This window comes from Schizophyllum commune (assembly GCF_000143185.2).
Source record: "Schizophyllum commune H4-8 unplaced genomic scaffold SCHCOscaffold_12, whole genome shotgun sequence".
In the NCBI taxonomy this organism is placed as follows: Eukaryota; Fungi; Basidiomycota; class Agaricomycetes; order Agaricales; family Schizophyllaceae; genus Schizophyllum; species Schizophyllum commune.
The window spans coordinates 643,524-671,499 of NW_026089549.1; the positions used below are offsets into that span (position 1 = coordinate 643,524).

Consider the following 27,976-nt stretch of genomic DNA (forward strand, 5'->3'; position numbering starts at 1 on the left):
TCTCTGTCGCAAAAGATAGCAGAAGCCATGAAGTGATTAAGCGATGGGAAAGTTCCCTGCGTTTCGTATCGCAGCATGAGCGTAGAAGGCAAGTTATGGTTGATTTTGAAACCATTGATCGCGGCAAAGCAGACGTGCGCGTCATAATAGCTGGTCAGGCCAGTAAGGTACGTCAAGGCGAGATGGCCGAGCGGTCTAAGGCGCCAGACTAAGGATCAGTCAGTAATTACTGACGCATCTGATTCCTCACCGAATCATCTGGTCTTTCGGGGCGTGGGTTCGAATCCCACTCTCGTCACACTTTTTCTTTTCTCTCAAGTTCTGAACAGAGAGCAGTCGCTTGGACGACGCGCAGTCATATCTTCTGATCCTTGGTGGAAGGCGAGAACTCAAAACATGCTTGATTGTCACAGTTGTGTCACGGTTCGACTTCATCACAGCATGTGGCGTCGGACCGATGTCCGAAGGTTGTCCCGAACCATCATCAAGTTCAACTTCAGCCTCTGCGTCGCAAGTGGGTTACGACGCACTTTAGCTAGCTTTTTCTCATCAAACGACGCAGATGCATACTCAACATTGGGCGACGGCGTCGGACCTGCCACCAGAACTGGTGGACGAGGTCTTGACCTATGTCCTTGCTGACAAGAAGGATCTCTTTACATGTTCACTCATTGCTCCTACGTGGACGGAGAGGACTCGTGCTCACATCTTCCGTCGCATCGATATTCGACCCGTCAAGGTCGAGACTTCGGACTCGGGCACCATCTTCGATACGGACGCTACGATGGCGCGTGTGCAGCATCTACACGACGCGCTCAACCGCTCGCCGTATGTCGGCGAACTTGTTCAGCATGTCAGCTTCTCTCTCGAGTCGGCGTCCTGCGGCGCGGATACACCACTCGCTCCTCTCTTGGCCACCGTCTTCCGCCATCTGCGCGCTGTGCAGTCGGTGACTCTCACGGATATCGTCTGGGAAGGACTTGCGTCAGATGTTCGCGACGCGCTCATAACCGTCCTCGAGCATCCCACGATGTCCTCGCTTACCCTGTCCCGCATCACCTTCCCGACCTTCCTCGACCTCGCTATCCTCGTTGCGCGCCTCGGGCCAGGACCGAAGGCGCTTGCTATAGGTGACATTGTATACCATGCTGCGCTCAGCGATGTCATGCGTGCTCAGTTTCAAGCCTTGAGCGAGCGTCCGGCGTCGCAGCGCCCGACACTCGTTGCACTCGAGGAGACGTCGCCTGTGATGCGGGGAGCAGAGTTCGGCGCACTGGCGAATTGGCTTGCGAACGAATACTCGTGCGTCGAGGCGCACAAGGTGCAGCGCATCGCCTCGAGCTGGACGTCTCTCTCGATGTTCCTGCCGCTGGTTCGGGCGTCTAGTCGCTCGCTGCGAGAGCTTCAGCTTTGCGCGCTTGTGGATATCTCCCGTATGTATTCGTGTGTCATATCTTATCCTGGAAATTCACATTAGACTTGCAGTATCCTCCCGCACCAGCCTCTCCATCACCCTCAAGGAGCTCCCCGCACTCGAAGCCCTCACCCTCGTCAACAGCCAAGTCGACAGCTACGACCCCGCCCCCTGGCTCGCCGCCTTCCTAGCCTCCCGCGCCGGGCCCACCGCTCTCACCCGCCTCACCACCCGGCTCGTCCCGCCCCGCCGCTGGTACGCGAACCCCGACGAGGACCCTAACACGCCGTTGAGCATGTACGACTATGCGCCGTGGGCGGAGGTCGATAGGGTGCTTTGGGAGTGCAAGGAGGATTTCCCTGCTCTGAAGGCGGTGGAGTTCGAGCTGGCGAATCCGAGGGGGATGGATGTGGTGCGTGGGGTGCAGATGGATGCGGGGATGCTGAGGAGTACGATGGTGGAGACGAAGAAGAGAGGCTTGCTGAGGGTTTATGGGAGCGGTGTTAAGGGGTGAACGAGTTCAGAGCCCATACGATAGAAGAAGGAATCAAGAGATGGCATTTGGTTTGGTGCCCGAGGGCGAATTTTCTAAGGATACAATGATACGGACAGCGGCCACAATGTCAGTAAGGAATGAGATGGTCTAACGAGCGACTGCGTCGAGTAGACGATAGAAGCTAGTATACACTTTGCGTTGGTTTATTCTACTGCTGCCATGAACCATTCGAGACGCCAAGAAACGGAAACGGAATGGATGTGAGTAGCACGAGTCAATCGGGGTCGTGGTGAAAGGGGGGAGGGGCAACGCCAAGCTCAGCTCTTTGACTAAACGTACTAAGGTTTCGAGCCGCAGTTGCGGAAACCGCGACCGCAGACAGCGAATTGGGCGTCGACGCTCGAGTCGTTGCCCGGGATGGTCGTGTCTTTGTGGGGGTGGGGGGAGACTTTCTGGCCCATGAGGCTGATGCGCGAGCGTGCGACGTGAATTGCGTCGCCGCTGGTGGGCGCTGCAAGCACGGCGGGGCTGGCCGCGAGGGCCGTGAGGGCGAGGAAGAGGGTGAACTTCATGGCCTGAAAGTCCGTCAGTTCTCTATGAATTTAGGTAGTAAAGGAGGACTACGCACAATCTATATAGTATGACGACGAAACTGGCTTACGAGCCGTGAATCTGCCTATACGCTTTCTCGAGTGGTGCTCGTAATCTGGGAAAGCACCATCAGATTGGCGCTCTGCGGGGGAGGACGCCGCTACATACCGTACGGTGGAGGCGAAGGGGGCGGGCAGTCGTATCGTGTCTCTCATCACTGAGACATCGCCTTGGCTTTATACCAGCGCCTACGTAGGCGCTTACTGACCTGCAGTAAACACGCGACCTACTGAGCGGCAGGAAACATGCGGTCTGCGAGGACCGCATTGTCATCCGCGGCACAGCGCGCTGGCAGCCTAGACAGTCTCACCTGCGCGATCGGCGCCCCGTACGCGGGCGAGCCCACTCCAGCGCGCGCTGGGGGGTGGCGGATGTGCGCTGAGGGGCGGGGAATATAGTTCCGAGCCGCAGAAAGTCTGAGATTTCCGCGTCCCCTGGCTATCACGAGTGGCAATATTTCTGCGTTTGGTGCAAGGGATATCGGGGGAAATCGTGATTTTGGCCGGGCTGGGTGCTCTAGTAAACGTGGGAGGAGAACTTTTTGGCGAAAGCCACAAGGTGGCGACGGGGAGCACAACGTTGAGGCAAAATATCACCGTTCATGACAGCAAGCGCGATGGCCTGTGGGCAGTCGTATTCTCACGAATGAACATACAGGAGAACTGGCTTATATCTGCAATATTGTCAGCCCAATACTCAAAGTAGGCTGACATACGGCCATTGTCGTCCTTCAGACATCACACGAGGATTGTAATCTGAACCCTCGCCAGCAGACGTGCGTTTTCTATTTCCCAACCGTTCTCCTCGCCAGTATCCGGGCAATATTTGGGACGTGCATACGTTTGACCGGCAGGCGGAGAGCAGACTGCCACATTAGCAACATCTTGTATTATGTGACGGGCATGGTGACCTTCGCCCTCGCCCGAGACGCAGCTTTGCTGGTCATGAATTCGAAGCGGACATAAGGCGGTCAATGGGCAGCACAAAGCTCCGAGGCGGTCCATAGTCACTCCAGAGTGCGATCCTGACCGAACGAAGGAACGATGCGCGACGGACTCGCAGTAGCGAACATCTTCTTGAAGACAGCGGAGCCCCGGAGGAAGAGCGAAGAGCTACGTGTTGGAGCGTGAGCGTGCGGGGTCGAGTGGAGGGCCTTGTTCAGCTGAATGGGTGAACAGTCATAGTCATGCGAGACGAAGGCAGTTCGTGTAATACGAAGGCGTCGATCCTCCACCTTGCTTCCAAAATACCGCCTATTCTGGGTAAGGTTCGCCGTTGTGAGCACGATTGTTCTCACCGAAAGCCTTCCCCCGGTTCCGGGATCGCGTATGCGCCGACGAAAGTGTAGAAGGACGTCTGGAAGTGTGGTTAGCAATGACCTCAAGCCACACCATGAGTGAGACCCGGGAGCAAGAAAGGTAATGCCGTCTATCCTCATCGCTGAGATGCTGGCACCGGTTAGAAGGAGGCGGCGTTGCGTTACAGCAAATCGAGGCAACTCCACCTCTGCGAGGCATCGGGCGCCTGCGAGAGTCGATAAGCAGGCCAGTGCGGAGTCAGCTACTGCCATGATCCCCTTTACACAGTGACCCTGTAAGCGCTCGGCCTGATAAGTTGTGCACCGTGGGCAATGTACCCCACTCCGAGCCTCGGCGCAGTCAAGATGAACGAGGTACTTGCGCCGCATAACCATCGATAGCATGACTGTATGGGTAGCGACGTCCGCTTCCGTCGTACGCGCACGGCGTACCCTTCCTTGGTAAGTGATACAGCCAGCGCATTCGGAGTCAACTGCGTAAACGGAGGTCACATGGGGAGGTAAGCGCCGGTCAGAGGATGATGGTATGGAGGATGCTGTCTGTTGGTTCACCTGTCGAGGGCAGGGATGTAGCTGACTTGAGGTACACCCACGACAGAAGATGGAGATAGAGACGGGAGAGCATGGTGGTTGAATTCATGGTCGACCTTCGGAAGATCCCGATTCTCACCACCGTGGGATTTAATTGTAACCACGTGTTTGCACGTGTCGATGACGCAAACTCAACATTTGCTTCTCGTTGTCTCCCTTTCTTTCCCAACCATCATGTTCGACTTTATCGAACATCCTTTTTCATTCTGAACCCCTCCGAGACTTCAGCGTTTCGAGATCTACCATGACGTGTCCTTATGCGCAGTTTCCCTCCTCGCTCGACAGACATACTTTAGGATTGGGAAGACGAATGTAAGGAAGGCCACTATAGGCAAAGAAAGGCACCGCAAGGGTACAGGAAGTCCTACGAGCAATAGAAGCAATCATCTTACCCCGACTCGCTGTATCGGCACCCCTCGGACCCGGCTAGAGCGACGCGGCGTCAAAGGATGGCTTCCTCGATCCTCCCGGTCTCATACTACGCCTGTGAATGGATTCGCGCGTCCGACGCTCACGCTCGTGTCCCTGTCTGCGGGCGAGCTATAGTGGTGTCCTTACTTACGTGTTATCTATAGCCTGCCATAGCTGGTTGAGTGGCGTGTTCTGGAGGCACATGAGCGAGATGCATCACCCTGCTCTATTGCCCTGCTGGTCCTGTACTGTCAGAAGGGCACGTCACAGCGCGTTCAACGCCTACGATTGCGTGTGTGTGTGTGCGAGCTAACGGCCTCGAAGCTGTATCCTGAGGCTTGTGTCCACGGCCGCGCCGCATGGGAGCGCACCCTTCTCCCCATCGGCCGCGTCCATCGCACCAGGGCCCTCCCCCCTTCGTTCATCGTCAAGCGTGCTGCAGAATGCGAGCCCATGACTGCGAGTTTCAAACTTAGCTGCGTACAGCCAGCCACGCGCCGTCACGCGACCCCCGAAAGAAGACATGTCTCTCCCTTATTGTGCAATGGCCGGAGCTTGTTCTCCTCGGCAAGCCCTACAATGCGCATTCAAAAGCGCTCATTGGACGCCAGATAGCCATCCCAACAATCAACGTAAAGTGTAGCGCACACGCGGCGCCGGAGACAGCCGCCCGGTAAGCGCGCTATATAACCCTGCATCGCGTCTGGAGTCTACCAACGATGGCGCCCTCTATCGTAACCGAGTACCTCACCGACTGGCGTGTCTTGGCTGGATCGTGCTCGCTCGCGCTTGTCCTCTACCATCTTGTTCCGTATGCGCTCGATACCCATCGTCTACGAGGGTACCCCGGCCCCTTCTTGGCCAAGTTCTCCGATTTCTGGCTAGCACTGCTCTCCCGAGGAGGCCACCGCTCTGAGAAGGTGCACGAACTGCACGAGAAGTACGGTACGTGCGTCATGTTCACCGATCAGTTCCCCGCGAGTTCAACCCGGCGCCCGCTCCAGGCCCCTTCGTTCGCATTGCCCCAAACCACCTCTCCATCGCACACCCGGACGCGCTGCAAACGGTCTACGCGCACGGCAACGGCGCGCTCAAGTCAGACTTCTATGACGCTTTTGTGGCCATCCATCGCGGTCTCTTCAACACCCGCGACCGCGCGGAGCATACCCGCAAGCGGAAGATCGTCTCCCACATATTCTCGCAGAAGAGCGTTAATGAGTTCGAGCCCCACGTCCGAATGTACGTCGAGCAGCTCATGGGCCGCTGGGATGCGATGCACGACTTGGCGCTGAAGGGCGGATCTGGCGACGAAGGTGATGGTGGCTGGACTGGTCACGATGGCCGCCTGTGGCTTGATCTGCTGCCTTGTGAGTGTCTATTCCCTGCTCTATGGCCGTGCAGCACGGCTTGACTGTACAACAGGGTCCAATTATCTTGCGTTCGACATCATCGGCGACCTCGCCTTTGGCGCGCCGTTCGGTATGATTCTGTCTGGTGCGGACGCCGCGCAGATCCCGAAACGCCCCGAGGAAGCCCTGGGCAAGTACGGCGGGGACCACAGCGAGATTGAAACCATCGCCGTCCCCGCCGTCCGCACCATCAACGGTCGCGGCGAGTACTCCATGACCATGGGCTGCATCCCCCCGCGCTGGCGGCCCGCGGTCAAGCGCGTCCTCCCTGAGTTCCGGCGCGGCGCGGCGGACGTGCAGGCGCTCTCTGGCATCGCCATCATGGCGGTCGCGAAGCGCCTCGCGACGCCGACGGACCGCAACGACCTGCTCAGCAAGCTCCAGGCGGCGAAGGACGAGAAGGGCCAGCCGCTCGGCGCCGCGGAGCTCACCGCGGAGGCGCTCACGCTGCTCATCGCGGGCTCGGACACGACGTCGAACTCGACGTGCGCGATCATCTACTACCTCGCGCGGCACCCCGCGACGCAGGCGCGCCTGCAGCAGGAGCTGGACGAGGCGCTGGGGGCGGACGCGGCGGAGAAGGTGACGTTCTACGAGCAGGTGAAGAAGCTGCCCTATCTGGACGCCGTCATCAACGAGGCGCTCCGGCTACACTCGACCTCCGCGCTCGGCCTCCCGCGGATCGTGCCCGCGGGCGGCATGACCGTTATGGGCCAGTTCTTCCCGGAGGGCACCGTTTTGAGCGTGCCGAGCTACACGCTTCACCGCGACGAAGACGTTTGGGGCGAGGATGCGGAAGACTTCAGGCCTGAGCGCTGGTTTGAGCGCGACCAGGCGTTGATGCAGCGCACTTTCAATCCCTTCTCTATTGGTCCGCGGGCGTGCGTGGGGAAGAACCTCGCGACGCTCGAGCTGCAGATCATCATCTCCTCACTTCTTCGTCGCTATCACTTCGTTCTCGAGAACCCCGATATGGAGGTGAGTAGTCCGTGATTACTGCCCGCGAGCCCTCTTTTTGATACGCCATTCACCAGCTCCCGACCCGTGAGGGCTTCCTTCGCAAGCCGCTGACTTGCAAGGTGGGCATCAAGCGCCGGGATGATGTGCTTCTGTAGGGACGAGTTACCGACGAGCATACTTAAGATACCAAACCAAGCTGTCTATGTGTAACTGTATTCATGAATGCAAGTTCGATGATATCCTGCACAACTGCACGAGCGCCACGAAGGAGTTGTCAGACTTGGAAGGCCCGGTCGCCGGTAAGTTGCCACAAATGCGATACACAGCCACCCCAAACTTGTCAGGTTTAGAAGACGTTGAGCGTGTATACACCTTCTGCCACCATGCTCAAGCGCTCATTCCTCGCATTCACCGCGAGCCTGTCGGACGTAGCTTTTCAAGACCCAACGAGAGATTGACATCAACAGCGCCGCGCCACCGGACCGCCTGCTTCCTCCTGAGAGAGCTAGTTCCATTGCAAGCCTCAATGCACCTGGCGTGGATTCGCCCATCTTGTCACTCCCCGCAGACCCTGCGCGAGTGGCATCACTCCCCGAATGCCATTGTACGAATATCGCGTCGGTCCAAGCGGCTCATCGAGTCACCCGATCGCGACACTGATCATGCTCCCGCGCCTCCTCGTCCGTTCCCCCACATCCTTCTTCACCCGATTCAAAACCTATCATATCATGGCCGCCCCCATCCCCGTCAACGTCGCCGTCATCGGCGTCGGCCTCGTCGGCTCGGAGTTCATCAGCCAGCTCCTTGGCCTCCCGCAACCCTCCCCCTTCAAGCTGATCTCCCTCACCTCGTCTTCGCGCACCCTGTTCTCCCCGTCCGCCGCCCTAGCGCCGGGCGCTGATTGGAAGGCGGCGCTCGCTGCGTCGTCCGAGAAGCCAGATCTGGCGAAGTTGACCGAGCAGCTCGCTGCCCTGGTGTCACCACAGCAGAAGGTCGCAATCATCGACAATACTTCCTCTGAGGATGTCGCGGCGCGCTACCCTGCATGGCTGGAGAAGGGGATCAACGTCGTGACACCGAACAAGAAGGCGTTCTCGGGCGATGTTGCGCTGTACGATGCATTGATCGGCGCCACCGCGAAGAGCGGCGCCAAGTGCTTCCACGAAGCGACCGTCGGCGCTGGCCTCCCTGTCATATCCACCCTCAAGGACCTCGTAGCGACGGGGGACAAAGTGCGCTACCCCTCTATCTTCCCTTCGCCCTCACTTACCATACCCCCTCCCCAGATCCTCAAGATTGAGGGCGTCTTCTCCGGCACCATGAGCTACATCTTCAACGAGTTCTCCACCGGGGCCGCAGGCGGCCCCGCCTTCTCCGCCGTCGTCAAGGAAGCGCGCGAGAAGGGCTACACGGAGCCGCACCCCGCCGACGATCTTAACGGCGCGGACGTCGCGCGCAAGCTCGCCATCCTCGCCCGCGTTGCTGCACCCGCGCGCGACGCGAAGCTACCCAAGCTTGGCTCGTTTGCGGATGTGGCGACGAAGTCCCTTATTCCCGCGCCACTGGAGGGCGTGAAGACGGGCGACGAGTTTGTGGCGCGCCTACCGGAGTTTGATGGGGAGTTCACGGGGCTGAGGGAAGAGGCGAGCAAGGCGGGGGAGGTCTTGAGATTCGTGGGCGTGGTGGATGCGGTGAAGGGGGAGGTAAAGGCTGGGCTTGAGAGGTGAGTCTTGCACCCACAAGTCCTTTCTCCTGTAGCCTCGGCGAACCCGAGAGTCGAGGTGGACGATGACTGCAGCTGGGTGTGCCACACACATGCGTACGGGTAGGCGCTGTTCGGCCAATAGAAGTGGCACTCTCCTGGCTCCATCGGTGTCTCCTTCGACACTGCTGCATTGTACATGTTTCTGACCTTTCCTTTCCGCAGATACTCGAGCACACATCCCTTCGCCACCGCACTCGGCGGCTCGGACAACATCATTATGTTCCACACCGAGCGCTATAGCCCTCGGCCGCTCATCGTACAGGGTGCCGGCGCCGGTGCAGCAGTGACCGCGATGGGTGTTCTCGCGGACTTGCTGCGTTTGGTTTAAGGGGAGAAACAAAACAACAAAATTTGTACACCTGTACTTCTAGATGATGCTTGGATATTGACCAGTTTAGGCCCCTTCGACCATCTTGCTGCTACTTGAAGACGGATACTCAAGATTGACTTGTGGCTGCTCCTTCAAGCCACAGTCGCCTCGGTCACAGGAAGCCATGATTCCGAAGGAGCGCCGTGGACTCGGTCCAGCTGTCCTCTGCTGCCGGTCCCTCCTCAGACGCTGACTGAGGCTCCCAAAACGACGCCGCCGGCCACTGCAAGGGGGCCAGAGGAACTATGCGCTTGGACGAGCGCGCCACAGTGGCCGACGCCGATGTAAAATCGCATGCTCGAGCACATGGAGGGTACCTCCTGGATGACTCCAAGGCGAGGAGCAGGCAGATGTCTACCCAAATAAAACGCCAAGAAGTTCCTGGGGGAGGAAGACCGTCAAGGACATGGTCGAGCACCTTTGATGGAAGGTAGAGAGGTCAACAATGACCTAGGATGCGTCTGAGGGCAGGAACAGTAAATCTCGCGGGGCCTTTTCGATGGCTGCGACGGAAGTAAAGTTGAACATATTTCCACGTGATATATGGCAACTTCCGGCCGATCAGGCGTGCGTTTTGCTTCCGGCTCGGTGTTTTCCTGTTTGTTTCCTGCTGGTCAGTTCAGGCTCAACGACTGCCTCGCCTCTCCTGTCTGAGTCGTTTCTACAGGTCTCAAAAACGCCCTGGATATACGCCATACGAGCTCGTGCGCCCAGAATGAGAGCAGCGTGATCGAACGCGGACCGCCACGAGGTCATCCAGTACAGCCATGTTGAACTTCTTGGACACAAGCCTCCGATGGCCGGCGAATAATCGCGACGTATTGCGCGTCTTCGGCGCCGCGGTCAGGGCATTCAGGCTCTCCGAAGGGGAGAGGAATAATGGACCTGAGCTGGACCGCCGGGATCCCCGCGTGCATGTTGCCTCGGCGAACCCGATCCTCTTCCGCTCAGCCTGCGGGCCAGTCGTCGCTCGCCAGCCCACGAATGGAATCTGTCGCAGGGGGCAGATCCGGCCTATCTTCCACTGACATGCGCACTGGATTTCTGGAACAAACTGGGGGCGCCTGACTCGAAGTTCAGTCTATGGGTGGCGCTAGACCGTTGATACTTTCTTACGTCGCGCAGGGCCCGTCAATGCGCACCAAATGCGTCTCAATTGACATATCCATGCTGTGCGTGGGGAATGACTCCAAGGCTTCCTCGTAGGCACTCACGCGCGAGAAGCAGGCTGGCGCGCTGGTGCGCCCGCGGGTGGGGGCGTCTGCAAGCGGGCTCGCCGCGCCATGAGCAGCGAGTTCTTTGCCACAGTTTCAGACGCAAGCGATCTCTCCTGTGCACGCTCGAGGAGAACCCAATGGACGCCCGCATGGCGCAAGTGCACGAGACTCCCCGAACGATAACAAACTCCATATGGCGGATCAGAGGAGCAGCCGACCCCATATATAGTCCCCGGGTCCTTCGCGCGGCTGTCCTTCTACCATCATCGCTCCCTCGCGCATCGAGTCCAGCGATTTTGCAGCGATGGCCGCCGTCAGGGACGATACATTCGTGCCCACTCTGCCTGAGCAGTATGCGGACGAGAAGCGCTCGTCGGCGAGCGACATTGAGCGCGCCGCCGTCGAGCCTGCCAAGGTCGAGACGTTCGACGACCAGGATGTGTGCGTACTCAACCCCCTCGGGCTCTTCACCCCGTCGCTGATGTTCCATCGTATCACAGTACACGGCCCTTCCCCATCATGCCTGACGTTCCTGAGGAGACGCATCAGTTGACCTTCCGGTGCGTTATGGCCTCAATTATGGCAGTTAGACCTCTCTAACACCACTCGCTAGCGCTGTCTTCGTTGGCTGCTGCCTCGGCGCTGTCGTCGGCGCGTCCAACCTCTACCTCGGTCTCAAGACAGGCTTCACCTTCGGCCCCCAGCTCTTCGGCGTGAGTATACATATCGTTCGCCGCAGTGCCACCCTCTGATGGGACCGCATACAGTCTATCTTCGGTTTCGCCATCCTCAAGCCACTATCTATGGCGTTCCCAGAGTCGGGAATCCTTGGCAAGATCTTTGGCGGTCCCTTTGGTCCCAAGGAAAACTGCACGGTCCAGAGCGCTGCCACCGGTGCGTACCGTCGGCGGGAGCGCGGCGCACGAAATACTGATCGAGTGAAATAGCCTCCGGTGGCCTCGGAATCATTATGGTCAGCGCGATCCCGGCCATGTACCGCCTGAACCTCATGTCGGGTGAGTCACGAATGACTTGGCCTGTGGGTTTCGACTCGTGAAGCTGATTGTATGCGCTTACAGACAACCCCTCGGACGACTTCGGCAAACTCATCGCGTTGACGACGTCCTGCGCCTTCTTTGGTGTCTTCTTCGTTATTCCGCTGCGCCGTTACTACATCGTGCAGGAGAAGCTGACTTTCCCGACGCCGGCCGCCACTGTGAGTGCGCGTGTATGCATTCCTGTAATAGTCTGCTGACGCTGCGCAGGCGTACACCATCCGCTCTCTGCACAATGGTCCGGCAGGGGCCCTTGTAGCGAAGAAGAAGTCCAAGGCGCTGATCTACACCTTGTGCATTTGCTTTGTGTACAAGGTCGTCACAACCTACGCCCCTGGCGTTATCTTCGACTGGCACATTGGCTGGACGCTCTACCGCATTGGATTCACCAGCATCATCGCTCTTGAGAACTATGGCTGGTGGATTGAGTTCACGCCCGCCTTCTTTGGCGCTGGTCAACTGAGCGGTATTAATGCATCTTATAGTTTCCGTGAGTACGCAGATATGAACTGTGTTTGACTGTATTGACAGTGATTCCAGTTGGTGGCATGATCCTTGCTTGGGGTGTCATCGCGCCCGGGCTCATCGCCACTGGGCGCGCTGTTGGTACGCCGACGTCTGAGGAATTTCCGCTCGTCTCCTACCAGGCCATGTCCTTCGAAAAGGCTGAGGCCTATGCAAAGTCCCCCTCCCCTCGCTACTGGCTCCTCTGGCCTGGTGTTCTGATCATGATGGTATACTCCTTTGTCGAGTTATTCTTCTCCCTCGGTCCTCTCTTCATTCGCGCGTGGAATGGTCGCAAGAGCTTCCGCTTTGCTCCGCGCGAGTGGATCCAGGACAGCAAGGAGCTTGACCCCAACGACGAGGATCAAACGCCGATGGAAGATCGCGTGCCCTTCCTCTGGTGGAGCGTCGGCCTCGCGCTCAGCACGATCATGTCCTGCGCCATCCTCGCCACCCTCTTCCCCCTCAATGTTGGCGACGCCATCCTCTCCCTTGTCCTCGGCTTCGTGTTCTCCTTCATGGCCGTCCAGTGCGCCGGCCTCACCGACGTCAACCCCGTCTCGACCGTCGCCAAGGCCTCCCAGCTCGTCTTCGGAGGCGTCGGCAAGGGCTACGGCCTCGCCACCGACCCCAGCCGACTCTTCAACCTGACCGCGGGCACGATCGCCGCGGGCGCGGCCGCGCAGTCCTGCGACATGACCGGCGACCTGAAGACGGGCTACCTCCTGCGCGCGAAGCCGCGCAACCAGTTCATCGCGCAGCTCTGCGGCTCCGTCGTCGCTGTTTTCCTCACCGTCGGCCTCTTCGTGCTCTTCACGAAGGCGAGCCCGTGCATTCTGCACCCGCCCGAGGACGGGACGTGCACGTACGCGGCGCCTAGTGTTTCGGCGTGGGCCGCTGTCGCTTTCGCCGTGTCCAGCCCTGTGCTCCCGATCCCGTCGAGCAGTGGGTACACGGCGATTGCGTTCGCGATCTTCAGCGCGCTGCAGGTGGCGGTCAAGCATCTCTGGATCCCGCGCCGCTACTGGCAGTGGCTCCCGAACTGGAACGCGATCGGCCTCGCGTTCGTCGTGCCGCAGGCGTACTACGGGATTGCCATGTTCGCGGGCGCGACGTTCAACTGGATCTGGAAGCGCCGGAATCCAGAGAGCTTCGATATGTACATGTTCGGTGAGTGCCGATTCGGAGGTTGAGTGGATCGGTGTCGCTGACGACCTGCTTGTAGCCGTCTCCGCGGGCTTGCTGGCCGGCGAGGGTCTCGGTGGTGTGTTCAACGCTTTGCTGGCTGTCATCGGCGTCAGCGGCAGTGGTGCGTTTTCTCTGCTACGACCCGCGCATCCCTTTCCTGACCATCCCTTTAGATGGTTATGGCACCGCTATCGGCTGCCCTGGCTTTGAGTACTGTGGATAGATGGAGACGTATGGGGGGTATGGGGATGGTGTCTATTGTACCATAATGCTCACTCACGGCGGATTTCCTGTAATCGGGTGTATTGACGAGTATCTATTGATCTGAATGCTGCGCGAAATTCCGTCTCTTGACCAGTCTACTTCAGCTAGTGCGACGATTCGCCTAGCATCTCAAGTTTGCGATACGTATTTGGCCGTGCTTGCCATTGTGGGTCCAGTCTTCTGCGAGTGAAGGGTTACCAATCTGTCACGCTTGCACATCGACTTCGTCCCATCATGTTGCAGGGTGTTCCTTTCGACCTCACGGTCGAAGTCCTGCGATATCTTGCTGCGTTAGACGTCTTGGCCGTACGAAAGGTAAGGGTACAGCCCATTGCCTGCAATGGGTGGGCCACTTACGCCACCAGACTTGTAGATCTCTGCGTGACGCCTCACATGATAGATCTCTTTGGGGAGGCCTTGTCAACTCCGCTTGTGCCGAGCATGACATGTTCCTGGGTGGTGGGGTCTACGAGGATCTCTCTCTTGCCCAATTGGAGCACGCTGCGACTTCTCCCGCGCGTTTCCTGAAGTGTATATCGCCTCCGCCAACTCTCCTGGATGGACGATGTATCGAGCCAAGATACCTCAAGATATATGAGGAAATTTGTATCCCAAGTCCGAGAGCTTGGCTTGGTCTAAACATACTGCTTGTTCGCGGCGGGCGCTTCCTACTCACCAGCTCGAAAGACTGGATCGCTCTTTGGGATATCTGGAAAACCGATGGCAATACAGAGCCTATAGCGCGCGAGACCGTTAGGCAAATAAATCAAGATCTACAGGTGGAGGATTATTGGTTCGACGACGAGAACCGGCTTTTCGTGGCTCTCATCAGATGCACGCCGTTAGTGGAATAGACTTTGGAGCGCGTGTGGATATGCTTATGGTACTTGCAGAGATGGCGACACAGATTTTCTGAGTGTATACATGATCGATGTGTCGGTCCCGTCACCCTCGTTTCGAAAGGTCAACGAGCTACGGTGTCCGGGAGCAAGCTGTCCTGCGTATCACACCCGACACCGCTCTAGCATTGCATTTACGCTGAGGGACGATGGGCTCATGGGCATTTGGGACTACATGACCGGAAACGGCGGCTACATCAAGGACGGGTTCTGGGAGACTGAGAAGGTGAGATCCCCCGTTGAACTGCGAGAGGGCCGTTCAGGCTCTGATCCAGTGAATACAGGTTGTATATCCTGGAGAGTCTGAATCCACCATCATCTGCATCAACCATGAAACCATCGACATCCACGCGGTTCCGTCTCTCGAGAGCTCGATGCCAGTCAGAGGACGAGCTGCGCTATCGTACAGGTCGAGGAAGTTGGTTGACCCCAACGACCACGACTTCATCACGTACCAGGTCCCGCGGCTCGACACTCCTGATCACTCGTACTATTCTGTGCTGTCGCCGACGAAGAAGAACCTCCTGACCTTCATGCGCTCCCCCCTCCCCGTGCAAGCCTCGCTGACACTGCCGAAGGAAAGAGACTATCAGCCGCTGCCTCGAGGGAGCTATACCCGCGACTCACTCGTCACCGTGTTCGAAGCCGCTCGGTACTTCGAGCCTTCGATAGTTGCCGTATTCGCGCCGAGATCGAGAGCGGAATACGATGTCGATGGCGCGCATCCCGTTTGTCGAACGGTCGGTCTTCTTCGTGGCGTCCTCAACCACGAGACCGACAAGTGCTTCGACCCGGCATCGGGAACATTCGCCTACCGCGCCATTGGCGAGAATAACGCCGTCCGTGTCGTGAGCTATCTCAAAAGGCCTGCATGATGAAATGAAGCCGTAATGACTCATTTGCACGAGGAAGGGTATGGCGATATGTGCTCAAATATACAGTAAGTCTCGCCCACTTCATTCGTGCGTGTGCGTGGGTCAATTGATGCTCATTTGCTACGTAGATGCTGCGGAAAATCGGAAAGGCCACGATCCTCGCCATCTTTCATCTTCTGCAGGAGGCGCTTCGCCGTGGACACCCACGATTCGTATTGATGCGCACCTTTTGCTTTATTTAAGGGCACCCACTGATGTACTGTATGTACTCGTGTTTGGCGTGATGGGTCCAGATATGAAATTGTGATAAGTTGTGACATCGTCACGTCCGCTTTCTCAAGTGCTGCCACCATGCTGCAGGGTCTACCTTTCGACGTCACACTGCTTATACTATCCTTGGCTGAGCCGCTAGATGTCCTGTCTGCACGCAAGGTATATAATTATTATCAGTGCGATCGAATACAGTTTTAACCACCGACACCAACTGCAGACATGTCGTTCCCTGCATGACCCTTCGCGCATCAGATCTCTGTGGATAGGCCTCTTGAGCCGGGTTTGCGCAGAGTACATGATGTTTCTGGGGAGCTTTGACGAGGGTACTCCTTTGTCCCAGCTTGAACACGCTGCCACGTCGCCTGCACGTTTCCTGGTGTGCATACCACCCCCCTCTACTCCGCACGACGGGGACTGGCTGGAACCGCAGTATCTGAAGATACACGAGGAGTTTTACTTCCGGCATTCAACACAGACATCCATCAGCTGTCGAAGCGTGATGCTTGTACGCGGCGGGCGATTTCTACTCACAACGACAAAGGGCAGGCTCAATCTCTGGGATCTATGGAAGGCCACTAGATCCAGGAACCCCATCGCGCGCGAGGCCGTGAGCTCTCAACCCGATGACTATATCTCTCTGGAGGACTATTGGTTCGACAAAAATCAAATTTTCGCTGCCGTGGCTGTAGATGCATCGTGAGTAGAGTACTTCGAATTCTTGATGCGCGCATACTGCTATTTTGCTCACCGTCCATATTCTCGCAGCGAGGGCCAGCCGGACAAACTTGTTGTGTATGCGATCGACGTGTCGATACCCATGCCAACCTTCCGCAAGGTCAACGAACTGTCTTGTCCGGGAGGAGACCTTCCTTCGTACCACGCTCGACACCGTTCCCGCATCGCATTCTCTTTGGCGGGCGAAGAGCTTGTCGGACTTTGGGACTACATGACAGGGCACGGTGTCTATATGAGGGATAGTTCTTGGCTGACTGAGAAGGTAATTCCAATTCTTGACTTTGGAAGCCCGCATTAATCTTAAGCACCCAGATGATATATCCTGTGGGTTCTGCGTCAACCCTCATCTGCATCAACCATGAGAGTATCGACGTCCGTGAAGTTCCGGATCTGCGGGCTCCAATGCCTTTCACGGAACATGCCGTGTCAAGCTCTATGCCCCGGTCGCGGATGGACCCCAAATACTTCGATTTCATCACCTATCAGATGCCACAATTCGACACACCTGAACAATCCTTCTACTCTTTGCAGTCGCCGAACAGGAGGGATCTGTTGACCTTCACGCGCTCTGCTAAACCCACGAACGCCCCTTTGACCCTCCCGATGGATGCCCATTATCTACCGCTCCCACGAGGAACACATTTTGGCGATTTTCTTGTCACTGTCTTCACCTCCGTCTCGTATCAACGACCGTACTCCGTCGTCGCTGCATTCGCACCATGTCGGGAACCAACAGATGGAACGTCTGGCACAGAGCGCGCCTGCCGGATTGCTGGCCTTCTTCACGGCGTCCTAATGAACTCGATGGACCAGTGCTTTGACCCGACATCGGGCACCATGGTGTACCGCGCGATGGGCGCCGATCATGACACTATACGCATTGCAAACTATCTCAAGAAGCCCGCACGGGCATGACACAAATACGGCAGGTGAGTCTTTCCTGTCTTCTCCATGCTCTGATTCACAACGATCACATACAGCAAACAAACAGTATAGTCCGCGCGCTGTCGTTGTGGGTCCGCATGCAGCCGCGGCCCGCAGGGACCGCGACAACCGAATCTCGGCAATGGCCGTACATTATCATATAACGTGCCTTGTCACGGACGCCCACAACCAATGCCATGCTTTGCATTCGCGTCCTACAGGCACCCTATATTCTGATCTCCCTCGTCAATCTGATTGTGTTACTCAGTCCCTCGGACTGGAAAGGATCTGCGCCGGCTGGGCCTTGTCGAGCGCACAAGGCACCGACGGCCGTCTGCGCGGCCGCGGTCCTCGACGCGAAGGTAGGCAAAACGTATGAGGAACATGCGACGGCGCTGGGTACATATAATGCACCCGTGCTGTGCGGGAGGGCTGTTTCTTCTTCACCTTCCGCTCGTTGTAACTCATGATTTCGCGCTTATTTATCTCCCTCGCCATCGCGCGCGTCGCTTTTGCTTATACCTGGCCTTCGCCAAAGCTCGACAGGTTGGAGGCTATGCGATGGGACCAGCTGGGGTATAACTCGTTCGAGCCTGCTCTGTTCGTGACCCCCTGCGATCGGTACATCCACCCGACGGAGAAGGGGTACGAGGGCGTGCGCTCGAATGCCGGAGACTGGATACGCACGGTGCGTCTGACGTCGGTGGCCCGAGATTCCATCCTGACACTCTCACGGTAGGCATACCATGACATGGCCACACATAACAAAGATGACGGTACGGGTGGTATGGACGCCTCCATTCGTCTTTGGGAGGAGCAAGCTCGGGCGGAGGTGAGCGACACTTGCAATCAATAAGATCTCCGACCAACTGTCTTCAGAACCCTGGCACGCACTTTAACAACAGTGTCGTGTTCGTTGCGGGTGCTGTTGACCGTCATTTTTCCCGTATGTTCCATGCATTTTCTGACGATCGTGACTAATGAGATGGTCAGTGGCGGACGGCCTTGCTCTGTTGCTCGTGATGGCCGTCGAGAACTGGTGCGTTTCGCATCACCGGAGAGCCGTATTTTATTATCTGACGCGCGTTACAGCGGCGGACCCGAGATCGACTACCGCGGTGGCCGCATCGATGCCACCGAGCCCAACAACGCGGGCGTCCCCGAGCCCGACCAGGACCTCGACAGTCATGAAGCGGCCTTCGCCCGTCAGGGATTTACATCCGAGGAGATGATTGGTCTCGTCGCGTGCGGGCACTCGATTGGGAGTGTGCAGCACGCCGACTTCCCCGACCAGGTTCCGGAGTCGCCCAATGGGACGGACTACATTTCGGGTGTATCCTTCGATGGGTCGCTGGTTAACTTTGACAACACGATGTGAGTGGTGGTAGATTTAAAGCTCGGAACGTGTACTGATATCTCCACGCAGAGCCACAGAGTACATCGAGGGCACGACACAGAACCCACTTGTCGTCGGTCTGAACGAGACGAAGAATTCGGATGCAAGGATATTCAGCCTTGACGGAAACCAGACGATGTCTGCGTGAGTACCTCCTATCAAATCTGCACCGTCAGCAGTGGGATTGACTATGATATCTTAGCTTCGCGAAGGATGCCGACCACTTTGCTTCTACATGCGCATCCCTGCTTGCTCGCATGATCGATACTGTCCCTAAGGGTGTGGAGCTCACCGAAGTCATCAAGCCCTTGCCGGTAAAGCCCTCCCAACTCAAGCTTACCTATTCCAAGAGCGGCAACATTACCCTCTCCGGTGAAGTCAGGGTACGTCCTTCACCCAACCCTCCTTCCCTTTCGTCACCCTGACTAACGCCCACCTCCAGCTTTTTGACGTCTCCGAGAACGACGCGCGTGTCGTCCAGCTCGCATGGACCGACTCCACCTGCACGGGCGACGACTGCGAGGTGCACCGCGTCAAAATGGCGCACACCGCGAACATGACCGGCTCCGCGCAGGCCAAGCGCTACACCACGCTCTGGTACGGGAACACGGCCGGCCTCGCCGACATCGACCCCGCGAAGGGCTTCGGCGGCTTCTGGTTCGAGGTCGACGAGGGCGACGGCAACGCGGTAAAGAAGGCCCAGGACGGCGCGGGCTTCGCGCTCCCGACGGACAAGATCATGCTTGCGGAGGGGACGTGCGAGAAGACGATCAATGTCGCGGTCAGTGAAGATGGGTCTAGCAAGCAGGGCAGCGGTGCTGATGATTGCTCGCACAGGTCCACGAGAGCGTCAAGCCGAGCCGCGTGTACATCGCAGGCGACGCGTTCACAAGCGACAATCAGGCGCAGGCCCCTGCGAACGAATTCGACATGAAGGCCGCGGGCGACGCCGATGCCAACGGTTATGTTATCTACACCGTCGAGCTTGACGCCATGCCGTCATTCGGCTGGGGTATCCTCGCCGAGGTCGACGGCAAGACAATCGAGCTGCCGCAGAACGAGCGCAGCGACTTCTGCTCGTGATCTACAGTTTTAGGGGCGATTTCGCCTTCGGAAGGGTGCAAGAAATGGAAGTGGGCATAGCGAAAGCAAGGGTACTTCACGGGGATAAACTCAATAATTTATTGGTAAACATATGGTTCAAGCACAGTAATGCAACATACATCCCATCCTTGCCCACTGGGAAAAAGCACATACAAGAGAAGTCCTAACATCAGTACGAACAGCTCGGATCATTGCACAAACACCCCTATCAGACAGCCTTCCTGTCCTCAATGAGTTCAACTTTCTCCTCAAAGCACCCGGTGGGCCGCAAGCGATCGAGCAGGACATCGCCCAGCGCCGCCACAGGCGTCAGGATGCCGCCCTTCTTGCCAAGTGCGGGAAGCTTGTCATGGTCGAGCAGGATAGCAAGGGCAGCCTCGGAAGTAGTCACTATAAGAGATGGTGACGAGTTGGTTAGCATAGGAGGACAGGCACGAAACCTGGAAAGTACGCACCTGCAGTGACCTGATACCCATTGCCCTTGCCCGCGAAGTACGACTTGACACGCACGGGCGGTTTGCCATTGGGAAGCAGGTCCGACGTGGCTACCGTCGTGATGTTGAAGTACCCTCCCTCGATGTCCCTACACGGATGTCAGTAACGATGGAGGTCACAAACACGCGCCGAACTCACTCTTCCGGCGGGCCTTCCCCAGGAGCGGGCAGGAATCTCTTCGCGAGCGCGCGGATCTGCAATCTCAATCAGCACAATGTCCTCCCTTCTCCCCACATTACTTTTCTTGAGTGTCCACGCATCCTCTACCCAACTCCAAACAACCAACTCACCGGGCTCAAAGATAACAAAAACCCGCCAATCGCAAGCGACAGACTTAGCAGTACACCGCCGAGCCAGCTCTCCGTCCGCGCGAACTCGATGTACTTGAAGTTCGGGCCGTAGGCCGCGGCGGGGTCGCCCTCTTGCAGCAGGCCCCAGGTGCGCTGGACGATCGGGCGGTTGACCATGGACATCATGAACTGGCCACCGTAGACGGGGGGCGAGACATGCGGGAGGCGGTAGGAGAGTTGGAAGTGAGGGGTGGGGCGGCCTTTGACTGCGAATGGTTAGCATGATGCGAAGGAGGTCGGGGGGTGAGGTGGGGGTGGGGTGGGGGTGGCTGAAGTAAGGGTGGTTAGAGTACGTACCAGGACTAAGCGCCCAGTCCGCCTGGCTGGCTTTGAGCTTCTCCTTTGGGAGCTCGAGCATGTTGAACGACGTGGCAAGCGAGCCGCCGGAGAAGCCGCTCTTGAAGACGAAGGCGCTGATCGTCTCCGCGAGCGACGCGTCGGGCGCGAAGGACTTGAGGGCCTTGTGCGCGAGGTAGGCGTTGTAGTCGGAGGGCACGCAGTCGAAGCCCGAGGCAGGGACGAGGATGGTGCCCTGCTGGCGGGCGCGGTCGTGGAATCTGGGCGGGAAAGGGGGCTGGTCAGCGCGGGGATGTGGGGTATGGGGTAGAATAGACGCACTCGTTGATGATGTCTATGATCCAGAACCCTTCACCACTGATGTCGACATAGTGGACGTTTTTTTCGACGCACGATCTAGTGGAGAACACTGTCAGCGACGGAACGCAAGGAATTCAAAACACGACGCACCTCACGACCGGCGTCCCCCACTTCGCGAATGGCCCGACCGTGTTGATGACCACCTTCGCGCCCTTCACCGCGCGATCGATCTCCTCCTGCTTCAGGACGTCCACTGTTAGGACCTGCACCGAGTCGTCGAGTTTCTCTTCCTTGATGAGGGCATCGAGCTTGGCCTGGGAGCGTCCCGCGATCGCGAGAGTGAAGCTGGTGCGATACTGGTGATGCGCGTAGAGGTAGCGCACGATCAGACGACCGGTATAACCTGAGGGGACTCGTGAGTGGGTACGGAAGTAGCTCAAGATCTGAGCGCTTACCAGTCGCGCCCAAGACGAGGATATCGTAGGGCATGGCTAGGAGCAGACAGAGACTCGGTTAGGGGTCTATCTTCGAGGTCGAAAAGCCGTGTATAAGACGGGGTCTTGTACGATGCGCGCGTCCTAGCAGAATGCTTCTCTGAGCACAACTCGTTTCAAGGTACATGTCTTCCATCGAGCACATATATATATGCCGCCGTGCTTGGTAAAGTCAAGGAGGTTCGAGGCAAGCTGAGTCAGCCGCTCATCAATCAATTCAGTCACCAATCACTTGCAGCGAGCGCCTCTCGAAATAATACATTTACTCGTCGCTGACGCCGACTCGGGGGAGAGCTGAGATCCGTCTGTCAGGGAAACTTACAAGACGGTTAACTTCCGGGAGGAACGGGGTATTGTCGACGGAGAGGATGCGCAGCGATAAAGGAATTGAGCAGACGAGGAAAACAGACACGCACCCGGAGGTTACCTCCACTATACACGACGACGCACAATGAATGCCAAGGATCCAAAGACGAATGAATGCGGCACAAAACCAGCCATGAAAAATCCCAATTGCGATGTGTACATACAGATATCTCTGCTTGAATTTCCTCGTTATCTCGTCGCCAAACGACTATAGTCCATGTCGGGCTTACCGACCATTAAGTGCACCTTCCCCCATCCCAAACCCTCTAGCGGACATTCACAAGACCCGCCGCGGGACGTGCGCTTCCCATTCTCCCCCCGGCTCTTTTTCCCAATCGTCCGCGCGCACAAATCCCTCGCCCCATCACGCGCGTGGACTCGTCTCCTCGCCTTCGTCCCTCATGTTCTCTCCCGTTTCGGTGTGCATAGAAGCCCCTCATCCTACGTCCCAGCCATCCCAACGACGCCAACGTGATCGCGAATGCGCGCGATCTCGCTCGCGGAGAGGTGCGCCTTCGACGCGGTGAGGAAGTCCTCGAAGGCACGTAGCGAGTCCGCGTCCGCGGTGAATTCGGTGCTAGGGAGGGAGGTTAGCTGGGGTTCGGAGATTGGGAGAATATGGGTGAAGAAGTGAAGGAAAAGGGAGAACGGAGGATGAGATCAGAGGGAGGGTTTGTGGCGCGAGTGGTGGACGGGGTAGGCAGATGCCTACCAATGCGAGAACACAAGAAGTATTTGAAGGGAGAGTGCGCAGAGGAAGGGAAGTATGAACAATTCGCTAAGGCGACCGCCACGAAGATACACGAGAAGCACCCACCGGAGGAACGAATATAACCGATCCCAGAACTCAGGCTGCGACAGCGTCGTCTGGAATGCCGACGGCGGCTCCTTGAACGTGTTTTCCGACGTGTCTAGCGCGAGGTCCAGCTCGATCTCCTGCGGCGCCGCATCCTCATTCGTCGGTGAGGGCGACAAGACAATACTTGGCGTCCGGCCGTGGCCCTTGCGCTTCGTATCGCCCGGGCCCAGGGCCAGCGTGTCCGTCGCCGGCTTCACGGGCTTCGGCTGCTGCACGGTGACCTTCGGGATCTCGTCGCTCGGCGCTGAGGACGCGTTGGGATCCCACTGCACGCCCGGGCGCACGGCGAGCGTGAGGGTGTCGCCGTCCTTCACGTCGTACTCCTTCAAGAGCTTCGCGTCCGCGAGCGCCTTGCCGCGCAGCAGGAGCCGTTGTGCGTCCGCGGGCGGCGCGCCGGGCAGTTTCGCCAAGCTGGCCTTCACGTCCGCGATCGCGTCGGCGGGCGAGACCGTCAAGGAGAATGTCGCCGCGGGCTTGAGGCTCTTGAACGTCAAGGAAACATTACTCGCCACGGATGAGGACGCGGCGGCGTGTGCGGGCGGGGGCGGGACAGGGAGTGGGAGCACGGGGACCTTGCGCAGCGTGTTTTCTGGCGGCTGGCGGTAGTCGTCGGGGTAGTTGACCGGCTGGGCGCCGATCGTCGTGAGCATATTCGTCAGGAATGCGCGTTCGGCGTCCGCCATGGTGGGCAAATGCGTCTGGTGGACGTAGAAAGCGACAATGAGGAGAACACGACCTGAGCTCGAGAACAATGGCGCGCGTCACTATTGGCGGAGGCGTGACCGGGGTAACGGCGTGATGCCGGAGCGCGTGACCGGCGTGCTCGTCGTTTTCCGTCTTCCAACTATCACCGAGAACTATGGCGGTGAGTGTGGTGGTTGAGAGCGGGTTGAGTGCGTGCTGACGAGATACACAGTCTGGTTACGCGGCTGAAGGCGGAGGTGCGGTTGAATGAGCTGGAAGGATAGCTCGGGGCTGACTGGAATACGTAGGCCGGGGCCGGTGCTACCCGTACTGGCAGGAATTCCTCAAGGTGCGTTGTACGCTCTACTATACATTCCTTAACTGACACATGGCTGCAGTGCTACACCCAGACAGACCTCCCGACAAAGTGCAGACCCGCCTCGGACGACTACCTCGAGTGCTTGCACCGCACGAAGGAGGTGCGTCTTCTCTCCTTCCTCGCACCCTAGCATCCCTTCCTACATAAACTCTCCCTCACACTACACATTAAGCTAGTGCTGACTATGTGCTACCACCCAGATTGCCCGTCAGGAAACCGTCCGCAACCAGATGGTCATCAACGCCAAGGCAGAGGCCGCCGACGCGCTCAAAGCGCATTCGAAGAGCTCTAGCGCAGGCTTGATATCCCCAGACGCGTCAGAGGATAGCAAATAGAGCAGAATGAGCATTGACACCATCTATCTTGCTGTGATTCCTTCTATCCATTGCGCCGACTCGCTACAAGTCGCTACTCCTCGAAATGTCGCATCGCCGTATTGCAAGTCTCGTGCCAGAGGCATATTATTGAGATCTTTTGCGTGCGTCTTGGTCTTTGCCCGATGCCAAATCAAAGTCTAACGCACGACGCAGTTGCCTGAGTCTGAATATCGAGTGCTGATTCAGCGCGCGCCAGCCAACGGTTTAGTTAGCTTTGCTACACCAGGTTCAGCGCCTCCCTCTACTTCATGTGCTCTGAAGGAGCGCTCTCTTGCATCTGTGTGCAGCAACTTCGATCCTCACGTCTTCGCGGCTTATGACCCAACCCATTCTGCACTTTCCTCCCCCTTACGTGCAGCCTTCTTGGAGCCTTGACAACGCTCCACCTCACTAATCTTTGCTTGCCCCTATTGGAATCATCTCTAGAACCTGATGTTTCAAGTTGGACGTTACTTCCTTGAGGCCGAATGCATCTCTGCTGGTCTCTTCGACCGGTATGCTCATTGCTGACTTCGAAGCCGGCCACTCACCTCACGAACTATTTAAACAGGCTTTATAATATATACGACGGCCATCTCCGCAGTGTTCAAGCACGAGCTGCGTCCGTGACCGCGTCTTCCCCACCGACCTTCTGTAGCCCTCGTGATCGTGCAACCGTACGCCATCATACACAGTCTAGTCGTCCCACTTCCTCTCGCCGTCGGGCACGTCGTCTTCGCTTCCTTGCGAACCCGAGCTTCTCCCCAGCTTCTGCCAGGACCTAGTCCCCCACATCTACTAGGGCCTTCTCTGCGCCGTGTTTGACACTCATACCGTTCAGCGTCCAGCAAGGCGAGCTTCATAATGTGCAGAAGGCCACTTCATAACGCATATTTGGCCTCAAAAGCCCATAATTAGGGCGCGTAGCGAGGATCCTCGACGGGTGGACTTCATGGTGCCGTCCTTCTTCCTATGCTCGCAGGTAGGCCGAGGCTCGGACGCGAGTGAGCACGGGTAGGCAGGCGTGTGCATTGCATCGTGTTCGAGTCGGCGTGCAGCTTGACGGAACTGTGGCATGGTCCTGAACCTAGTTCGGGCGTGTCGCCATCGGTGAAGCATCTTGTCCACCCGCTGAGTCTCATGTCGCCAGTCGCTTGGCTGTTGTTCGTCAGACAAGTCGCACTTGTGTACATCGTCGCAGTCTTGTTGTTGTAGCTGCTTGTCTTGCGAATTCTACTGTACTTGGCTTGCCTGCAAAATTGAGAAACGTGTGCTACCCCAGGAAAATCTCAAAAGCTTCCCCGCAGCCTCGCAGGTCTCCCCGGACTATGCATCACGCGCGTCGGGAGGACCAACGCGCAAGCTTCCATCCGACCGCACCAGTTGGCCATGGCCATAACTGCATTGAGCGGGAGCGCGTCAGGCAGCCCGATCAGGTCGTTCGCCGGCTTGCCTTCCTCCGCCACATACTGCAGCTTGTTCCTGCCGCCCCTTCCCCGCCACCCTGCATATAGTCAGGCGACTAGCACGGCGCGTCGCAGGTGTAATGTTGTGCGGGAGCACGCGAGCGCGCGTGCTCGTGAGCTCTTGACGTGACTCTCGACATGACGCGCGCGCCGCCGCGGCGACGCCTCGCTGTACGTGTATGGGGTGCGTGACCAGGCGGGGCCTCCTCATATAAAGGCCAGGCCAGAGCTTGGCGCGTTGCTCTCTTCACCGACGCGTTTGTCTGCCGGACGAGACTTGGAACTTTTAAGACGGAACTGCACCGAGACTTCTACGCGCCATCCCGCATTCCCCGCACGCCATACATACCTGGAAGCCTCAAATACTCTCTGCGCGACTTTCATCCCGATACCAACAGACGCCAGCACCCTCACCATGCCCCGCTACACCCCGTCCAAGACGTCCAAGACCTCTGGTGGCAGCCCTTCGCAGTCTACCGACTCCATAAATGGCCCTCAACGCTCGCGCTCGCAATCCCTCGCTGAGAAGATCCGACGCGCCTTCACTGGCCGCCCGTCGGGGTCGGAACTCGAGGGGACGCCTGAGGGCTCGTCGCTGCAAACAAATGCGGTGGTGAGTCTTCTGTCCCGTTTGCCACCATACATCCCACACTCCCTTGTCAATGCCTATTGCCCCACCGACCACTATTCCCCTACCGATCCCTACCCCCCTCCATGCCAACTACCCCCTCTAACCCTATCCACAGCACTCCACGGGACGAGGTGGCGCGGGGAACATAGGGCCAGCACGACCAGCCCTGTCGCCAGCCGAAGCGCGCGAGGAAGAAGAACTGGCCGCGAGGGGGAGGCAAAATCGGACAGCGTACTCCACCGGCCGCGGCGGTGCGGGCAACATCGCGCGCCTGGTCGTCCACCCCTCGAAGGACGACGACGCGACCCTGTGCGATGGGCGGGGGAGACCGATATACAGGACCCCAGGTGCGAACCCCTCGAGCGCGGCGGAGGAGTTGGAGGACGCGCTGGTGTACCAAGCGAGGGGGAGGAGGCAGGATAAGGTGAGCTCGAGAGTGTTTCGCAAGGACTCGTAGACGGTATATGCAATCAGGATAGACGGTGCTGATTCCATTCCCCAGATCTACTCAACAGGCCGTGGTGGCGCCGGCAACATCAGCGCGTCACGGTCGAAGACGCTCGACAGGCCACAAGAGGATGGCGCGAGCTCTTCCGTGAGTCGGACGAGGTGAGGGCGTGGTGAGGACGCACTCAGCTCTATGATGCAGTGGTGAGGACGTAGTTAGTCCCCACCACGGCGAAGACGCACGCGGTCCCATAGCGCTGCAGGGACGTGGTTCCGTAGCCACATACCCAGTTTGTCCTGCTTGGAACGACGCTCGTTCGTCGTTGTACTATACTTTCTTGCATCCATCTTGTTGTCTCCGCACAATGCACTGGCATCTCACCTCTTCGCGCATTCCCCGCGCTTCTGCGTCCGTTCACTGTCCTTCGCGCATGCGCCTCGCCGCTTCGTTTGTTCGCCGCCGCGAACGTGCTTTGTATGCTGTTTGAGCTGTAGTCGATGGCACGCATCCGTGCATGTACTTCGCGAAATGGGTACGCATGCTTCACCGTCGAAGACCTGCAGGGCGCGAACAGGTCGCAGATGATCTTGACGCCATCCATGGCGAGGGTCACTGGATACCTTGAGCTCATGGGTTGCGAATGTGGCACGATATGCATTGTGCAAGGCGAGGGTATACAGTATACACCATAGTGTGTTCAAGTACAATGTAAAGCCGGTGTTAGATATGCACAATAAATGACATAAGTACAGTGGTTATTAGATGCCTTCCGTCGACAGAACTTTTGTGAGCCCTTCACGGTTCTCCCGTCGACCGGTGTCGCGCCTTCCTCACTGGCTTCGCAGATACTGGCGCGGGAGTCATCGGCGGCTTCGTCGCAGGGTATGCAGCTGCTCGCGGAGGGTGCACGGTTGCTCGTGTAGCAGGTGGATGTGCAGTCGCTCGCTCCCTCGGCGCACGCACATCTGCTCGCGCGGTTGCAGGATGCGCAGCTGTCGCATCTGTAGTAGCGCCTGCTGTCCGCGCATCAAG

The 27,976-nt window shown here is 57.9% G+C and overlaps 16 protein-coding genes and 1 non-coding gene across 17 annotated transcripts; 11 read left to right on the forward strand and 6 right to left on the reverse strand.

Moving 5' to 3' along the window:
• The first annotated feature begins 176 nt into the window (after positions 1-176).
• On the forward strand, positions 177-298 carry SCHCODRAFT_t232. The gene has a single exon. It is a non-coding gene; the product is annotated as a tRNA-Leu (tRNA).
• A 264-nt stretch (positions 299-562) lies between these two features.
• SCHCODRAFT_02705571 (uncharacterized protein) lies at positions 563-1,928 on the forward strand (the record flags this gene model as incomplete). The annotated part of the gene is made up of 2 exons (XM_003027465.2): positions 563-1,433; positions 1,486-1,928. 2 exons carry the CDS (start codon positions 563-565, stop codon positions 1,926-1,928), a joined length of 1,314 nt encoding a protein of 437 aa, XP_003027511.1.
• A 320-nt stretch (positions 1,929-2,248) lies between these two features.
• Positions 2,249-2,716, reverse strand: SCHCODRAFT_02516790 (uncharacterized protein; the record flags this gene model as incomplete). Its single annotated transcript, XM_003027740.2, has 3 exons — positions 2,249-2,504; positions 2,572-2,616; positions 2,670-2,716. 3 exons carry the CDS (start codon positions 2,714-2,716, stop codon positions 2,249-2,251), a joined length of 348 nt encoding a protein of 115 aa, XP_003027786.1.
• A 295-nt stretch (positions 2,717-3,011) lies between these two features.
• On the reverse strand, positions 3,012-3,621 carry SCHCODRAFT_02640549 (uncharacterized protein). Its single transcript, XM_050346155.1, has one exon. The coding sequence runs from the start codon at positions 3,563-3,565 to the stop codon at positions 3,299-3,301; it is 267 nt and encodes an 88-aa protein (XP_050197917.1). The 5' UTR covers positions 3,566-3,621; the 3' UTR covers positions 3,012-3,298.
• On the reverse strand, positions 3,104-4,345 carry SCHCODRAFT_02087228 (uncharacterized protein). The gene has a single exon (XM_050341747.1). It carries the CDS (start codon positions 4,261-4,263, stop codon positions 3,568-3,570), a length of 696 nt encoding a protein of 231 aa, XP_050197918.1. The 5' UTR covers positions 4,264-4,345; the 3' UTR covers positions 3,104-3,567.
• A 296-nt stretch (positions 4,346-4,641) lies between these two features.
• Positions 4,642-5,333, forward strand: SCHCODRAFT_02554299 (uncharacterized protein; the record flags this gene model as incomplete). The annotated part of the gene is made up of 2 exons (XM_050343699.1): positions 4,642-5,183; positions 5,218-5,333. Coding segments are annotated over exons 1-2 (339 nt in total), but the record flags the coding sequence as incomplete, so codon positions are not given.
• Positions 5,334-5,457: 124 nt separating this feature from the next.
• Positions 5,458-7,505, forward strand: SCHCODRAFT_02640550 (cytochrome P450). The gene is made up of 4 exons (XM_003027466.2): positions 5,458-5,826; positions 5,886-6,248; positions 6,304-7,268; positions 7,325-7,505. Exons 1-4 carry the CDS (start codon positions 5,601-5,603, stop codon positions 7,403-7,405), a joined length of 1,635 nt encoding a protein of 544 aa, XP_003027512.1. The 5' UTR covers positions 5,458-5,600; the 3' UTR covers positions 7,406-7,505.
• Positions 7,506-7,631: 126 nt separating this feature from the next.
• Positions 7,632-9,427, forward strand: SCHCODRAFT_02640553 (uncharacterized protein). Its single transcript, XM_003027467.2, has 3 exons — positions 7,632-8,482; positions 8,537-8,973; positions 9,178-9,427. The coding sequence occupies exons 1-3, from the start codon at positions 7,979-7,981 to the stop codon at positions 9,341-9,343; spliced, it is 1,107 nt and encodes a 368-aa protein (XP_003027513.1). The 5' UTR covers positions 7,632-7,978; the 3' UTR covers positions 9,344-9,427.
• An 810-nt stretch (positions 9,428-10,237) lies between these two features.
• Positions 10,238-10,458, forward strand: SCHCODRAFT_02640557 (uncharacterized protein). Its single transcript, XM_050346156.1, has one exon. The coding sequence runs from the start codon at positions 10,265-10,267 to the stop codon at positions 10,451-10,453; it is 189 nt and encodes a 62-aa protein (XP_050197920.1). The 5' UTR covers positions 10,238-10,264; the 3' UTR covers positions 10,454-10,458.
• Positions 10,459-10,630: 172 nt separating this feature from the next.
• Positions 10,631-13,708, forward strand: SCHCODRAFT_02640559 (OPT superfamily oligopeptide transporter). Its single transcript, XM_050346157.1, has 10 exons — positions 10,631-11,043; positions 11,103-11,162; positions 11,216-11,315; positions 11,370-11,496; positions 11,550-11,618; positions 11,682-11,818; positions 11,868-12,147; positions 12,198-13,331; positions 13,387-13,470; positions 13,523-13,708. The coding sequence occupies exons 1-10, from the start codon at positions 10,907-10,909 to the stop codon at positions 13,570-13,572; spliced, it is 2,178 nt and encodes a 725-aa protein (XP_050197921.1). The 5' UTR covers positions 10,631-10,906; the 3' UTR covers positions 13,573-13,708.
• A 139-nt stretch (positions 13,709-13,847) lies between these two features.
• SCHCODRAFT_02516334 (uncharacterized protein) lies at positions 13,848-17,310 on the forward strand (the record flags this gene model as incomplete). The annotated part of the gene is made up of 9 exons (XM_003027469.2): positions 13,848-13,957; positions 14,014-14,454; positions 14,507-14,738; positions 14,797-15,360; positions 15,425-15,452; positions 15,516-15,648; positions 16,207-16,356; positions 16,426-16,657; positions 16,708-17,310. 9 exons carry the CDS (start codon positions 13,848-13,850, stop codon positions 17,308-17,310), a joined length of 2,493 nt encoding a protein of 830 aa, XP_003027515.1.
• A 263-nt stretch (positions 17,311-17,573) lies between these two features.
• SCHCODRAFT_02087303 (heme peroxidase) lies at positions 17,574-19,924 on the forward strand. Its single transcript, XM_003027470.2, has 9 exons — positions 17,574-18,007; positions 18,059-18,151; positions 18,199-18,265; positions 18,313-18,358; positions 18,412-18,693; positions 18,746-18,859; positions 18,918-19,098; positions 19,158-19,496; positions 19,553-19,924. Exons 1-9 carry the CDS (start codon positions 17,786-17,788, stop codon positions 19,796-19,798), a joined length of 1,590 nt encoding a protein of 529 aa, XP_003027516.1. The 5' UTR covers positions 17,574-17,785; the 3' UTR covers positions 19,799-19,924.
• On the reverse strand, positions 19,657-21,876 carry SCHCODRAFT_01134402 (NAD(P)-binding protein). Its single transcript, XM_003027741.2, has 8 exons — positions 21,717-21,876; positions 21,412-21,664; positions 21,283-21,357; positions 20,962-21,221; positions 20,605-20,870; positions 20,453-20,508; positions 20,275-20,402; positions 19,657-20,209 (listed from the first exon to the last, which is right to left on the reverse strand). Exons 1-8 carry the CDS (start codon positions 21,748-21,750, stop codon positions 20,028-20,030), a joined length of 1,254 nt encoding a protein of 417 aa, XP_003027787.1. The 5' UTR covers positions 21,751-21,876; the 3' UTR covers positions 19,657-20,027.
• A 386-nt stretch (positions 21,877-22,262) lies between these two features.
• Positions 22,263-23,807, reverse strand: SCHCODRAFT_02640572 (uncharacterized protein). The gene is made up of 2 exons (XM_003027742.2): positions 22,939-23,807; positions 22,263-22,698 (listed from the first exon to the last, which is right to left on the reverse strand). Exons 1-2 carry the CDS (start codon positions 23,661-23,663, stop codon positions 22,563-22,565), a joined length of 861 nt encoding a protein of 286 aa, XP_003027788.1. The 5' UTR covers positions 23,664-23,807; the 3' UTR covers positions 22,263-22,562.
• On the forward strand, positions 23,765-24,528 carry SCHCODRAFT_02640575 (uncharacterized protein). The gene is made up of 5 exons (XM_003027471.3): positions 23,765-23,845; positions 23,897-23,921; positions 23,973-24,013; positions 24,063-24,143; positions 24,244-24,528. Exons 1-5 carry the CDS (start codon positions 23,840-23,842, stop codon positions 24,376-24,378), a joined length of 288 nt encoding a protein of 95 aa, XP_003027517.1. The 5' UTR covers positions 23,765-23,839; the 3' UTR covers positions 24,379-24,528.
• A 1,334-nt stretch (positions 24,529-25,862) lies between these two features.
• Positions 25,863-27,539, forward strand: SCHCODRAFT_02640577 (uncharacterized protein). Its single transcript, XM_003027472.2, has 3 exons — positions 25,863-26,478; positions 26,612-26,920; positions 26,999-27,539. The coding sequence occupies exons 1-3, from the start codon at positions 26,281-26,283 to the stop codon at positions 27,107-27,109; spliced, it is 618 nt and encodes a 205-aa protein (XP_003027518.1). The 5' UTR covers positions 25,863-26,280; the 3' UTR covers positions 27,110-27,539.
• On the reverse strand, positions 26,948-27,703 carry SCHCODRAFT_01245072 (uncharacterized protein). Its single transcript, XM_050341310.1, has one exon. It carries the CDS (start codon positions 27,600-27,602, stop codon positions 27,135-27,137), a length of 468 nt encoding a protein of 155 aa, XP_050197922.1. The 5' UTR covers positions 27,603-27,703; the 3' UTR covers positions 26,948-27,134.
• Positions 27,704-27,976: the final 273 nt, after the last annotated feature.

Coding starts and splice junctions, on each gene's coding strand:
- SCHCODRAFT_02640549 (XM_050346155.1), bottom strand. CDS start 3,565: ATGGACCGCCTCGGAGCTTTGTGCTGCCCATTGACCGCCTTATGTCCG.
- SCHCODRAFT_02087228 (XM_050341747.1), bottom strand. CDS start 4,263: ATGCTATCGATGGTTATGCGGCGCAAGTACCTCGTTCATCTTGACTGC.
- SCHCODRAFT_02640550 (XM_003027466.2), top strand. CDS start 5,601: ATGGCGCCCTCTATCGTAACCGAGTACCTCACCGACTGGCGTGTCTTG. Junction 5,827..5,885: donor CGAACTGCACGAGAAGTACG/GTACGTGCGTCA, acceptor CGCCCGCTCCAG/GCCCCTTCGTTCGCATTGCC. Junction 7,269..7,324: donor TCGAGAACCCCGATATGGAG/GTGAGTAGTCCG, acceptor GCCATTCACCAG/CTCCCGACCCGTGAGGGCTT.
- SCHCODRAFT_02640553 (XM_003027467.2), top strand. CDS start 7,979: ATGGCCGCCCCCATCCCCGTCAACGTCGCCGTCATCGGCGTCGGCCTC. Junction 8,483..8,536: donor TCGTAGCGACGGGGGACAAA/GTGCGCTACCCC, acceptor CCCCCTCCCCAG/ATCCTCAAGATTGAGGGCGT. Junction 8,974..9,177: donor GTAAAGGCTGGGCTTGAGAG/GTGAGTCTTGCA, acceptor TCCTTTCCGCAG/ATACTCGAGCACACATCCCT.
- SCHCODRAFT_02640557 (XM_050346156.1), top strand. CDS start 10,265: ATGGACCTGAGCTGGACCGCCGGGATCCCCGCGTGCATGTTGCCTCGG.
- SCHCODRAFT_02640559 (XM_050346157.1), top strand. CDS start 10,907: ATGGCCGCCGTCAGGGACGATACATTCGTGCCCACTCTGCCTGAGCAG. Junction 11,163..11,215: donor ACGCATCAGTTGACCTTCCG/GTGCGTTATGGC, acceptor ACCACTCGCTAG/CGCTGTCTTCGTTGGCTGCT. Junction 11,819..11,867: donor TCCCGACGCCGGCCGCCACT/GTGAGTGCGCGT, acceptor GACGCTGCGCAG/GCGTACACCATCCGCTCTCT.
- SCHCODRAFT_02087303 (XM_003027470.2), top strand. CDS start 17,786: ATGATTTCGCGCTTATTTATCTCCCTCGCCATCGCGCGCGTCGCTTTT. Junction 18,266..18,312: donor TGTTGACCGTCATTTTTCCC/GTATGTTCCATG, acceptor TGAGATGGTCAG/TGGCGGACGGCCTTGCTCTG. Junction 19,497..19,552: donor AGAAGACGATCAATGTCGCG/GTCAGTGAAGAT, acceptor TTGCTCGCACAG/GTCCACGAGAGCGTCAAGCC.
- SCHCODRAFT_01134402 (XM_003027741.2), bottom strand. CDS start 21,750: ATGCCCTACGATATCCTCGTCTTGGGCGCGACTG. Junction 21,665..21,716: donor CCTCGTCTTGGGCGCGACTG/GTAAGCGCTCAG, acceptor GAGTCCCCTCAG/GTTATACCGGTCGTCTGATC. Junction 20,871..20,961: donor GGACTGGGCGCTTAGTCCTG/GTACGTACTCTA, acceptor AACCATTCGCAG/TCAAAGGCCGCCCCACCCCT.
- SCHCODRAFT_02640572 (XM_003027742.2), bottom strand. CDS start 23,663: ATGGCGGACGCCGAACGCGCATTCCTGACGAATATGCTCACGACGATC. Junction 22,699..22,938: donor CGGTTATATTCGTTCCTCCG/GTGGGTGCTTCT, acceptor CTCCCTCCCTAG/CACCGAATTCACCGCGGACG.
- SCHCODRAFT_02640575 (XM_003027471.3), top strand. Junction 23,922..23,972: donor TTACGCGGCTGAAGGCGGAG/GTGCGGTTGAAT, acceptor TGGAATACGTAG/GCCGGGGCCGGTGCTACCCG. Junction 24,014..24,062: donor ACTGGCAGGAATTCCTCAAG/GTGCGTTGTACG, acceptor ACATGGCTGCAG/TGCTACACCCAGACAGACCT.
- SCHCODRAFT_02640577 (XM_003027472.2), top strand. CDS start 26,281: ATGCCCCGCTACACCCCGTCCAAGACGTCCAAGACCTCTGGTGGCAGC. Junction 26,479..26,611: donor CGCTGCAAACAAATGCGGTG/GTGAGTCTTCTG, acceptor CCCTATCCACAG/CACTCCACGGGACGAGGTGG. Junction 26,921..26,998: donor GGGGGAGGAGGCAGGATAAG/GTGAGCTCGAGA, acceptor TCCATTCCCCAG/ATCTACTCAACAGGCCGTGG.
- SCHCODRAFT_01245072 (XM_050341310.1), bottom strand. CDS start 27,602: ATGCATATCGTGCCACATTCGCAACCCATGAGCTCAAGGTATCCAGTG.